We start from the raw sequence: 12743 nt of genomic DNA, 5'->3' as shown, positions 1-12743 counted from the left end.
CCACACACACACACACACACACGCACACACACACACACGCGCACACACACACTGTCAGGGACCTGCGGCACATGGTGAAGCGAATCTGACAGGCGAAACTCATCTTAGGGACTGTGTGTGTGCGTGTGTGTGTGTGTTTGTGTGTGTGCATGCATGAGTGTGTGTGTGTGAGTGTGTGCGTGAGTGTGAATGTTTTTGTATGCATATGCACAAAAAGTGTTTGTGTCATTATGCGTATGTGTGTGCGTGTGTGTGTGTGTGTGTGTGAGTGTGTGAGTGAGTGTGTGAGTGAGTGAGTGTGTGTGTGTGTGTGTGTATATGTGCTTGAGTGAGTGTGAATGTTTTTGTATGCATATGCACAAAAAGTGTTTGTGTCATTATGCGTATGTGTGTGAGTGTGTGTGTGTGTGTGTGTGAGTGTGTGTGTGTGTGTGTGTGTGTGTGTGTGTGTGTGTGTGTGTGTGTGTGTGTGTGTGTGTGTGTGTGTGTGTGTGTGTGTGAGTGAGTGTGTGTGGCCAAAGCTCATCTCTCATCAACCAAAAACCAAACCTTCCTCTAGGCCCCATTTCATATCTTTTGCCTGACTGCCTCTCTCTCTCCATCTCTCTCTCTCTCTCTCTCTCTCTCTCTCTCTCTCTCTCTCCATCTCTCTCTCTCTCTCTCCATCTCACTCTATCTTTGTCTTGCCAACTCCCCTTCTCTCTGTATGTCTATCTCTGTGTCATTCTTTATCTCTGTTTCTCTTCCCCCTCCCCCATTATTCTCTCACAGGGGCTCTGAAATCATATCTCCGTGAACTCCCTGAACCATTGATGACCTCTGAACTCTACGATGACTGGATCCAGGCCTCAAAGTAAGCAGGGAATCCCCCCCACCCCACTCTCCCCTCCCCCTCCAACAACCCCACCTTTCCATCCCCACCCCTTTCCCCATCACTATAAAAGCTCTCATAAATTAGGAAGCGGAGACTCTATCCTGATGTCCTCCGAGGAATGATTTTAAGTGCTTCTCTGACATGGATGCAGAATGTCATGCCTCTCCACGGATGACTAAACACTGCTCTCTCCCCCCCCCACCCCCACCCCCATGCTCAGCATTCAGGATTTGGACAAAAGACTGCAAGCTCTGCTGGCCGCCTGCGAGAAACTTCCACAAGACAATTTGAACAACTTCAGGTCAGCCTCTATTCGACTCTTGTACTCGGTCCATTTACACTGTAAACAAAAGCGTTTGTCTGAGACCCGTGTGACAAGTTCAAGTTTTAGTCAGTAGTCTGTGTTATTGTGCCATGCGTCTTGTTGCATAAGCGCTAATTATCACAGGAGGTCTTTGAAATGGAGTGTGCTTTGTTTTGTTTGGGGGGGGGGGTTCAGGAGGGCTGATGAGTGCTTGTTGACTGACTGCCTGCATATGTCACCTCGTGTGATGGTGGCACGCTGAGAGCGTCGTTAGCGCGAGGAGCCGGCGAAGGGCTCTAGCGTAGCAGACCCGGCCACTGGCGAGTCGCCAAAGCTAAATGTCCTTGACGCCGCCCCATCGTCGTCACAGTCCACAGTTAAAATCGTATGTAGGCCATTACCGAGGAGGAGGAGGAGGAGACGAAGGATAAATGCAGCCCCTCGTTCTGACCTGGATTCGTGAGAGTTCCGGGAATAGCACATCTTAATGATGGCAAGACAGTTGGCTCTGCGCCGTGTTGCCACACAATATTAATAGTGTTACAGATGAGACCACCGGTAGAGACCGAACGTCTCCACAGTCTATGTCTAACATGCATTTGAATGCTACTGTATAGATTAAAGTGCACCTCCTTATATGATAGCTGAAATAATTGGACTGGAGTTCTTCCCTGGGTAATTAGATTCATGAAAGATATTCATAGACAGGAACAGAAGAATAGAGCATTGTTTTAATGGACAAATGTGTGTTTAAATTTATAATTTTTTTTCTAGATGCTTTATTAACCCCCTGAGGGTGATTAGGACTCTACATTTACTCTACATTTAACTGTTGGCAGCGAATCCACTTCAGCACCCAGGGAGCAGTTAGGGTTAGGTGCCTTGCTTGAGTGCACTTCAGCCATGGACGTTGAGGGGGAAGAAAGCGCTGTTAATTCACTCCCATGTCCTCCTGCCGGTCCAGGGGATCGCACCAGCAACCATTCTGTCCCAGGCTCGCCTCTCTTCCCTTCAAGCCATGGCTGTTAGTTATTACTGCACAGCACATACACTGCTATAATTGAGGTTATGCACTCCAGCTTGAAGAATATTAACACTGAAATCCTGAAATATTCATGAACAGCCTAAAATAGAAAGGGATTTCTGATGAGTTTGGGGGACAGTCATTTATGAAAACAGTGTTTGATTCCTTTTATGTTTATGTCTCTCTTCCTTTCGCCATCAGATACTTAATTAAATTTCTAGCAAAACTCATTGAGGACCAGGACTTAAATAAAATGACTCCAGGTAACATTGCAATAGTGCTTGGACCCAATCTGCTGTGGACCACCTCTGAAGGGTAAGCATGGCCATTCTTTCAATAACTCTAGTATAGACTAATGGACTAAAGTCCAAGCCCAGTGCTAATGCACCTTTCCATAGCAAGTATGCAGTGTAACATTACATCAGAAGATTTGAATCCACTGAAGCAGTCAGAACCGTTTTTGTTCGCAGAAACATGACGGAGATGATGACCACGGTGTCCTTGCAGATCGTAAGCATGATTGAGCCCATCATCCAGCACGCCGACTGGTTCTTCCCCGGAGGTCAGGGTTATGATAAATACATATGCCCACACATGCGCATCACTCACACATTACCACTAGTGCTGTCAAACGATTCAAATATTTAATCGCGATTAATCGCATTTATGTCATAGTTAACTCAAAATTAATCGCGATTAATCGCACATTTTTATCTTTTCAAAATGTCCCTTCATTTATTTCTTTTTTTCATCATTTTATTTTTATTTGAATGCCCTTATCAACATGGAAAAGTGGATTGGCTTGCTTTATGCAAATGTTTTATTTTATTGAAAACCAACATTGCCAAACAGGGCGGTACAAAATAGAATTATAAAGTGCACATTTCAGGTAAACAAGGACTCAGCCTATAGTGCAGTTAAACCATGGCTTAATATTTTCTTTTTTTCAAGTTTGCTGGGAACATACCGTAGCAGTCAGGCCTCTTATTTCAGAAACAATGAACCGTAACAGTTAGGTTACCAATAAATGGTAAGCCTACTACTTCTTTGCTTTCAGCCAGCTGCCTGTTGACATTTTCAGACAACAGTGAAGCTCGCTTCTTTTGAACAACACAACTTTTAAAAGTAAACTTTCCGTTCAGAAGCTTTTTATCATCCATTTCGCCGTATCCCGCTCACCATTCACTCAAACCGTAACATTAGCCTACACAGTTTGCGAGGCCAAAAAGAACATTAATCTAAAAAAAAAGAAAAAATAATAATAATAATAAAAAAAAAAAATCTCGCGATAAAAAAATTAACGGCGTTAAAATGGGTTTGCGTTAATAACGCGTTTAACTGACAGCACTAATTACCACACATACCCACATATGATCATATACAAACCATACACACAAACACACGTGTAAGCACACACATGGACACACCCACTTGCGTGCATAGACACACACACACACACGCACACACCAACACGCACGTATGTGCACACATGGACACACACAAACACGCGCGTATGCGCACACACATGGACACACACATACATTGGATAGGCACTGGACAGATTTAGACCCCTGTCTTTATTTCCCTGCAGACATTGAGTTCAATCTGACGGGTTGCTACGGGAGCCCCGTCCACTCCAACCACAACTCCAACTACAGCTCCATGCCCTCGCCCGACATGGACCAATCAGAGCGCAAGCCGCAGCACGACCAGAGCCGCCGCCCACTCAGTGTGGCCACTGACAACATGATGCTGGAGTTCTACAAGAAGGATGGGTATGGTGCCAACTCACCCACTGCCAACAATCTCCCCCTCTGTTTTCCAAGACACCGCCCCCTCCTTGTCTTATCCAACTGTGGCCAGAGCACCTGCTACTACGGCTGACGCCCTCTTGTGCTTCCACAAGGCCAAATTGAACATTTTCAATTTGAACATTTCCATGCATGCTTCATTAACACTTTAATGACTTTTACTGGCCTTTACACTTTAGGTGTTATGATCAGAGGTTGTTAGCGGTCTCATAACCTCAGTGAGTAGAGGATCCCTGCAGCAGTGCATCCCTCACCATTTGACCCCTCTGCCCCATCAGGCCCGAGAGCACTCAGTAGTAAGGCTCGTGCTAATGCTAAGGCTAAGGCTAATGCCTCTGTGCGCCCTCTGAGCTGTGTGGACTGATAAGAGACTAGGAGGGAGATAAGGGAGGCCTGTGAGGTCTTGTGCACCTAACCCAGGTGCTCAGATTGGGATCTCCCTCCTCCTGTCCATCACTCTTTATCAGACCGCCCTCTTGAACCCTTATCAGCGCTCATTAAAGAGGCATCTGTGAACTCGTTAGTGGTTGACTGGTGCCTCAGAGCCAAATGCAGGTGCTGTGGAAGGCTGTGCCTGTTGGCTGTGGTGGCGGGGAAGAACACTGGGTCTGCAGTAGTAAGGTAGTATCCTGCTTTCCCACTGTTTCTCCCTGGCTGCCTCCATTCCTAGGAAATGAAGAGAAGCAAAAGCTCTCTTTGTTTGTGTGTCCAAGCGAGGGGCTCGAGGTAATTACAGTAATTGAGGCCTAATAGGCTCTCAGTGGTGGGATGTGAAAGCTGCTCATTTGGGGTCGGCTTCGCATGTCCTCACCGCTGGATTTCTCTCTTTTTCTCTCTCTCTCTCTCTCTCTCTCTCTCTCTCTCTCTACTTTTTTCCATCTCCTGATCCCTGCTGGTGTTCCATGATCCTCTTGGTGCTATTACTGCTCACTTTGTGCGCTACCCAGAGTGCATCACTGTAGTGTCAGTGTTGACACCACACTGCAGTGTATTTACGTTCACGTGAAGCAGGGACACTAGGAGATCAGTGTATGTTCAATATTCGTTATTTTGTATGATGTCGTGCCTAACTGCAGAACATGCTTCGTTCGGAAGAGACAAAGTTGCTGATGGTTGAGTCTCACTGCATGATGATCTCTTCTGTTCTTAGCCAACACACATATGAAAAGAAGTAAACCGTAAACACCTAACAGGTTTCAGCTGCCATTGCTTGATGTGTGATAAAACTATTGCCCGTCAGAATGTGTTTGTGTGTGTGTGTGTGTGTTTGTGTGTGTGTGTGTGTTTGTGTGTGTTTGTGTGTGTGTTTGTGTGTGTGTGTGAAAGAGTGAGTCATGACTGCTTCTTCTTTTCTAACCCTTCTCCTTCTGCTCCCATCACTGCAGCGTTAGGAAAATACAAAGGTACTGTCTGACTTTTTATGGGCGTCTTTCCTCTGTGTCCTCTCTCTCTCTCTGTCGTTTTCAAGTTTATGACTCAGTCTCTCCTTTATGCCATTTGCCATTCTGTCTCCTGCTTTTTTGTAAAACTAATTTCTCTCTCTCTCTGTCTCTCTCCCTTTCCCTAGCTCTTCTCAACTCTCTGCCTGTGTGTCTTTGACTGGTGTGTATGATTTACACCATGCCCTATTCACTCTCTCTCTCTCTCTCTCTCTCTATCTCTATCTCTCTCTCTCTCCCTATCTCTCTCTATCTCTATCTCTCTCTCTCTCTCCCTATCTCTCTCTCTCTCTCTCTGTCTCTCTCTCTCTGTCTCTCTCTCCAGCATGGGGGTGAGAGTGATGGACACATCCTGGGTGAGAGGCAAGGGTTCGTCGACGCTGGTGCGCAAGGCCTCCTCGACCCCCCCGTCCATGCACATGCCCGGCCTCCCCGGCGACTCCCTCATCCCCGAGCAGCCTGGCGAGCTGGCCTCCTCGCCCTCGCCCACCCCCCCGCCGGGGGACCGGGGCAGGTGAGCAGGCTAAACCACCCTCATCACCATCACCGCCATCATCGTCACTGGGTTGAGTCTCACGCAAAATCTCCCATCCCAAACTAACTGTTTGTTTCCTGTATGTTCCTCTTGTTTCACCAGTCACAGCCACTACCTCATTATTCTTCCTTGTTTATCTTTTACTACTTCATCATTTCATTTCATTTCTGTCTCACGTCCTTCCCGGTCGGCTCTCTTGTCCTCTCTGTCCCTCACTCCATCACCCCCTGTATTTACCCTGCTTGTCCATCTCACTGTAGTTGTATTAATCACTATCGCTCGTAGCCTGAACATCTATGAGGGTTAATCTGTGCGGCTTTCACAAGGATTTATTTGGAATTAGTCTCAGGACTTTGTTTACTGAAAGCTTTGGATATAGGGAGTCACTGTTTATTTTTGTTTTTGTTTGTTTTTTTTTGTTTTTTTCCCTCTCTATTGAAACAAATGAATTCAGCTTTTTAATGTGATCATGCTGCAGCTTCTGCGTGGGTTGTCATGGCGTCATGTTGCTAACCTGCTATGTAGTGGTCATGTGATGGCTGTGGGCGTGGCTGGCTGCTTCCCTTATCGCTGTGACCCTCTCGGCCGACAAGAAAGGGTTTTGTGTCGTTCTCTGTCTCAGGCTGTGCTAGATTCAGGTCCTGGATCAACCAAAGAAACCGTTTTTATTTCCAATTACTACCTTAATTAATTTTAATTATCGACTACACAAAGATGTTTAATCTACCAAATTAACTACTATGAATTACTACATAAATGAATTACTGCATAAATGTGTTTAAACTGCCAAATGGAAATATTAACAGCAACCATTTGTAATCATAGTGTAACGCTTCAGTATTTATTTTGGATTGGCCTTTCAGTTAGCTGTTTGTACAGCAGATTAGTGCTCCCGTGAACATATCATCTTGACCTGATTGCGCAGTTTTTGCAGAGAACACACAAGTTCATTTGAATGCATCAAAAAGAGCAACTGTTTCAGTGCAGTGTTTGCTTGTTTGCCTTTAGGAATCTGAAAGTCATCATTCCGCTTTGCCTTTTTCTTTTGCATCTGTGCCCCACAATGCTGGATAGTGTGCTGAGCTTGTTAGCCTTTCTTTCTGGCACCTTGAAGACTCACTTAACATTAGCGCAAAGTCCCATTAGTAACTGAAGCCATTGATGTGTTCTTGACACTGATTATTTATGATAACGTAGGGAATAGGAATAGGATAGTGAGCATAAAATATAAGACAGTCCACTTGATTTTTTTTTCTCTTGCGCACTCATGCGTCTCCCTGTGTAGTTACTAGAGCTGTTCTCTCCTCTCTCTGCTCTTTATGTTGACATTTTTGCAGCTCTGATGACGTGTCGCCCAATCGGCCGGACTCCTCTCACGCCTACCCACCCCCCGGGGAGGAGCGGCCGCCCCCCCCTTACCCCGCCTCCTCCGCCTCCGCCTCCGCGCACCACTTCTACCCCAAGCCCCCCCCCTGCCCTCGGCCCGTGGCCCCCCGGGCCCGAGTCGCAGCCCCCCGCCTCCCCGCCGCACCCTCGCTGGTCGCACCCTCACCCTCAGCCTCACCTGCAGCCTCAGGCTCTACCCCCTCAGTCCTGCTCTTCCTCCTCCTCCTCTTCCTCCTCGCTCGACATCAACTCCAACCCCAAGCCCAACTGCTTGCACTTTCCCAAGCACGGCCCCCCTGCCGACGCGGCGCATGCCCCCCCCTCTATTGACACTAACGCCTCGCCCCTCTACGTCAAAACCCCCCTCGTACTGACCCGCAGCGACGTGTCCCTCGGGAACCCCCCTAGCCTCCCCACGTCGGTGCCCCCTCCACCGTGGGCCGCCTGTCCCTGTGCCCGTGAGAGAGGACCCCCCAGGCTGACTAGGTAACTATAGCGCCTGCGCCCTGTGTGCCCTCTGTGCCCTCCTGACAGTGACAGTAGCAGCAGCAGTGAAGTGGTAGCGACACATATGAACACACACACACACTCACACACAAACACACACACCAGCCCCCCCTCCGCCCTTCCCCGGCTGCCGCCCTCCCCCACATCCCCCCACACTGCCACCGTGGCCTCGCTCTGAACCAGCCAAGTGCCCCTCCTCCCTCCTTTTTGATCTGCTCCTCTCTTCTGCTATTCTCTCTCTTTTTTTCTTTTTTTTTTTTGGTTTTTCTTTGCTGGTTTCAATGCAATATCTCAGATTCTGTAGCATTCTCATTGTCAAGCGATGCCTCTCACAGGGGGTTGCCTAGCAACTGAGGATGTTACTGGCCTTCGAGAAAGTGGAATCCTGGCATAGAATAGAAATAAATACATGACCAAACCGACACCCGAATGTATTTATTTTTTATTTCATACAGAATAATTTGTTTTGGACTTCTTTCTTTCTTTTTTCTTTGTGTTTGGAGAAATCGCTCCTCTTTTAGCTGAAACTGTGGGTCAGTCCATAGCATAATTAACAACCCAGTGCGATGCATCCATGGAGTGGCGCTTCTGCCTGCCAGGCTCTGCCTCCCTGCTAGCTACTCGCTCGTGACTGAGCCATCAGCAGCCGAGCTGTGGAAGTCTCGGGCTTGCTCTAAAAATAAGCCACTGTCACACTCGTGTGCCAGATTAGACTGGCTCGCCCGTGTGCCCGTCCAGTTCGATACCAGCGCCCTGCCAGGAAGGTGAATGTGGTTCTTGATGAATGCTCCCTTAAGTGTCAGGAAAAAAAAAAATTGCCCCCACCTCAATGGCCCCCGTAGTGTTGAGTGAGAAGAGGGGGTCATTATCCCGAGAGCAGGATTTGTATCTCTCTATCTATCTATCTATCTATCTATCTATCTGTCTTTCTCTTTCTTTCCTTCCCTTTCTCTTTCCTCTCAGGTGCGGACTGATCTCATCTCTTGTGAGTCCTCTCTGTGAGACTTGAGAGCTGATAGCAGCAGACAGAACAGCATGAATCATTATCTCAATTTGGTGCCCTCGTCTCCGAATGAGCTTGCTTGATGAAAGCTCCCCCCTCCCTCCCTCCCCCCCCCCCACCTCCCTCCATTAGCCTTTATTGAGATGTTGTCCCTCTCCCCCCATGAGAAGTGTGTGAGAGATAAGCGTCAGGCCTGATTGCCACAGTGTAGTTGTGAAAGTAGCAGCCTGGAGTTTGGGGGCGAAATGTGATGTGCTGGAGGCGAGGACTAGAAGCGTCTGTGGTTGTGTTGCTGCGCGTGGGTGTGACGAGGAGGGGGGGGGGGGGGGTAGGCTCTCGCCATCCTACTCCTCGCTTCCCATGTTGGAATACATTCACCACCATCTCACTCATGTGTCTTGGGACTGTTCCTGTGAAACTGACAACATACACACACACGCGCGCACACACACACACACACACACACTAACACACACACATGCACACACGCACACACGCACACACGCACACACGCACACATACACATGCACATCACATACATGTGCTGTAAAAGGCAATGGTGAGCATAGCATTACACAACATACACAAGAGTTTCTGCTACTGCTACTGATCAGTATAGTTTAAGTAGCAAGAAATGGTAAGTACATACTTAAATATGCCTTTTCTGGATACACCTTCTCCTGTGAAACTACTGTGTGTATATCCTGTTATGGTGTCTCTTCAGGTGTGCTTTATTTACTAAAAGATTATAACCACAACCTCAGTGGGAGTTCAGAAGCCTGAAATGCAAATGTGTGATGAAGTGAGAATGAGCTTGGTATGGAAAGTATGAACCAAGGTGCCGTGACTTATTTCTGTTTTAGTCTGCTTGTGGGAAGGCAGCCTTTCATTCTTTCATGCAAGGACCTGGACACTGACATCTTCATCTCTTTCCAGTACTCTAAAGAGTAAGGAGCTCTCCCCTGTTACTGGACACAAGCCCATCCAAGTGCCGATCCCCACAGTGCCCCCTCCTGGTGGCCAGCAGAGCAGCAGCCAGTCACCACACTCGGCAGAGTACAGCCCTCTAACGCTGCGCAAAGGCAAGCCTCTCCTCACAACACAGAATGCCACGACTCTCACAGAAAACCAAATGACTATTTATAATAATTTTAAATTCTGCTCTGCTTCTCCTCTGCTTTCTGAATTGAAGAGAAAGAAACGTTGTTTGTATAGTGACGATAATGTAATGTTACCTTGGTGCATTATTGGAAATAATGCACAAGGCTATGTCTTTCTCTCTGCTTCTTTCTTCTGTTTCTCTGGCTCTGCCTTTTCTCTTCTCATCATGTTCCGCCGTCTCTTCTCTCATGGTCTGCAGCCTCTAGGAAGCCAGCTCCCGTCCCGCCCAAGGTGCCATACGGCCTGTCGGGCTGCAGCAGCGGCGGCATGTCCGACCAGTCCACGGGCCAGCCGTCGCCGGTCAGCCTGTCGCCCACGCCCCCGAGCACGCCCTCCCCGTACGGCCTGGTCTGCCCACCCGGCCAGCTGCCCGCCTCCTCGCCAAGCCAGACGCCGCTGGGATCGGCGCCCCACGCCCTCTCCCCGCCGCCCTCGCTCACCGGCACGCTCACTAAGTCCCGACCCACGCCCAAGCCCCGCCAGAGGCCCAGCCTGCCCCCGCCACAGCCCCCCACGGTCCCCGGCAGCCTGCCCGGACAGACCCCGCCGCCCCTGGACCAGGGCCTCCTGGATGGCATGTCCCCCGAGGAAAGCATGTCCACAGGTAAACACGCCGGCGGACCGGTGCCGCTGATGCGCTCCGGAGTGCAGCGTTCCTCTCTCAAACTCTCAGTCTCGCCATCCTACACGGGCGGGGGACTCTGAGGGGAAATTCTTGTTAAAAAAAAGGAAAAAACTTTCTTGGTGCCCCTAGAAAAGTTTTTTTTTTAAACATTCTGGGTGCTTTTAGAAGTGACTAATAGTATTCAGTGAAAGGGAAATGTCTCCTGGCGTATCATCAGGATAATATTACCTCTGTTGGGGAAGGAGTTAATATATCATCAAGTTGACTGTTGGCTGTATGGAATCACCTGTCAAGACTTGATATGTGTCAGTTAATGTATTCATCTCTGCAGTCATAGATTTCACATCAGATGTCTTTCCATTGCTGTCGAGTGAGCCCAGGCCTTCAAGAGAGGCGGGGAGGCTTGTGTCTTATGATGTGAAGCTATAAGCTGTGAAGCTATGAGCTTGTAAAACAGAAGCTCTTCTCCTCTCTCATTGATTTATAACTGTTTTGTCCTCCCTACTCCCTCCTCTCCTCCCCCTCCTGCTACCATTGTGTACCTTGCAGCTGTGTGAGGCCAGGGACTGAGTGTGATGCTAAGTGTGAGGGGGACGTTTGGGGTAAGCTAGTCCTGCTGCGCCCGTGCCATGAGTCTCATCTCAGTCTGTCCGCCTTGGCTTTGGCCTGGGGCCACGCTGGCTGCCTCTGGGGACGCCTGCTCTTGCTCTCGCGCTCGCTCGTTCCCTCTCTCTCTCTCCCTCTCTCTCTCTCTCTCTCACACACTGTCTCTGTCTGTACATACATTACCCTTTCATTTTTATTTTAAGAAGAGCAAGTGATCGCTTTATGCCCACTCTCTCTCTCTCTCTCTCTCTCTCTCTCTGTCTCTGTATGTCTCTCTCTCTTCCTCACTGGTTGGTCAAACTTTCTTTTGCCACTTCAATGTTGCTGCCATGGCTAACTTGCTTTATCAGTGTATTCTGTGCATGGTGTTGAGACCAAGGGTTGTGCATGGCTGACGGCCTTCCCAGAGTGCACTGCACAAGTGCCCAAACCGGATTGGCGCCGCTTACAGGGGATGCTGCTCCATCTTTATAACCCCCATCCTCTCCTCTCTAAGCTAACAGGTATCCCCACCCATACTCCTCTCTTCCAGCTTGACTCTTTGGTGGTGGGTCAGTGGTTTCCCTCAGTCATGTCTTCTGCTCAGAGCCTCCCCTGCTCTTTTTCTCCCCCTGATTCTCTCTCCATCCCTCTTTCCTTCTCTCCCGCTATCCCTCTCTCTCTTTCTCTCTCTCTTTCCCTCACACACTCTCTCTCTCCCTCCCTCTTTCTCCCGAATCTGTCCGTCCTGCTCCATCCTGTTCTGACACAGGGGATGACATCATCCCAGAGCGCAGACACAGTGCATCAGACAGCTGCAAAGCAGATTTTTTTTGTATTCTTGCCCTCTTTGGTTCCTTTGCGTTCCGTCGGGATCCACTCCTGTCACTCTCAGCTTTCACACAACGCCCACTCATCCCGTTACCGCTGTGTGGTTTGGTTGCTGTGGTAAATGTGAAGTGTTTTGTATCGTCTGTGTATGACTCATATGTTGTACGAAAAACCTCAAGTCAAGTACCTAATTTCACATTGTGGAAAATGTGTGTATGAATGGACATTTGTTTGTGTTTTTTTAACTATGTTCCAAGGACTTGTTTAAAATTGCCCTTGGCATTTGGCATTAGAACATTAGAACAAATGACAAGCATTCCCTTCCTTTTTAGTATCCTATTAGTAGCGGCTTAGTTTGAGAGGATCCCTGTGTGAGCATGCGAGGAGCAGAGCTACTTCAGCCTCCATCTTTCTAACTAAAAAGTAAAACTAAAAAAGAAACATACTAATGCTGCTAATATGTTGCTACCTGTGGCTGCAGACGAAGAAATGAACTTTGACCTTGCTTCCCCTGTCTCCTCTCTCACGTCTCTCGCTCCACCTCATTTATCCACCATGAAACGACCTCTCACTCCTGTCTTCTCACACTTTCACCACTCTTCCTTCCTGTGCCCTCGTCCTCTCATCTTCACCATCCTCACCATCATCACCATCAAAC

General features: G+C 48.4%; 1 protein-coding gene across 2 annotated transcripts in view; it reads left to right on the top strand.

The window, feature by feature from the left end:
• arhgap44a (Rho GTPase activating protein 44a) overlaps window positions 1-12743 on the top strand; it is a 36600-nt gene that overhangs the window by 20071 nt on the left and 3786 nt on the right. The window contains exons 12-21 of one of the 2 annotated variants that reach the window (XM_031573002.2): window positions 772-853; window positions 1095-1175; window positions 2404-2517; window positions 2673-2764; window positions 3794-3977; window positions 5399-5416; window positions 5778-5966; window positions 9820-9965; window positions 10244-10648; window positions 11219-11271. In XM_031573002.2, coding sequence (XP_031428862.1) covers window positions 772-853; window positions 1095-1175; window positions 2404-2517; window positions 2673-2764; window positions 3794-3977; window positions 5399-5416; window positions 5778-5966; window positions 9820-9965; window positions 10244-10648; window positions 11219-11226 — 1319 coding nt within the window. In that variant the 3' untranslated portion in view covers window positions 11227-11271. The remainder of the gene's footprint in view (window positions 1-771; window positions 854-1094; window positions 1176-2403; window positions 2518-2672; window positions 2765-3793; window positions 3978-5398; window positions 5417-5777; window positions 5967-9819; window positions 9966-10243; window positions 10649-11218; window positions 11272-12743) is intronic. The other variant, XM_031572992.2, reaches the window with a different exon arrangement.

Source organism: Clupea harengus, chromosome 1 (assembly GCF_900700415.2).
Source record: "Clupea harengus chromosome 1, Ch_v2.0.2, whole genome shotgun sequence".
Classification (NCBI taxonomy): Eukaryota; Metazoa; Chordata; class Actinopteri; order Clupeiformes; family Clupeidae; genus Clupea; species Clupea harengus.
Note: the sequence above shows the minus strand (reverse complement) of the source record. Positions and strands in the feature narration are given on the sequence as shown.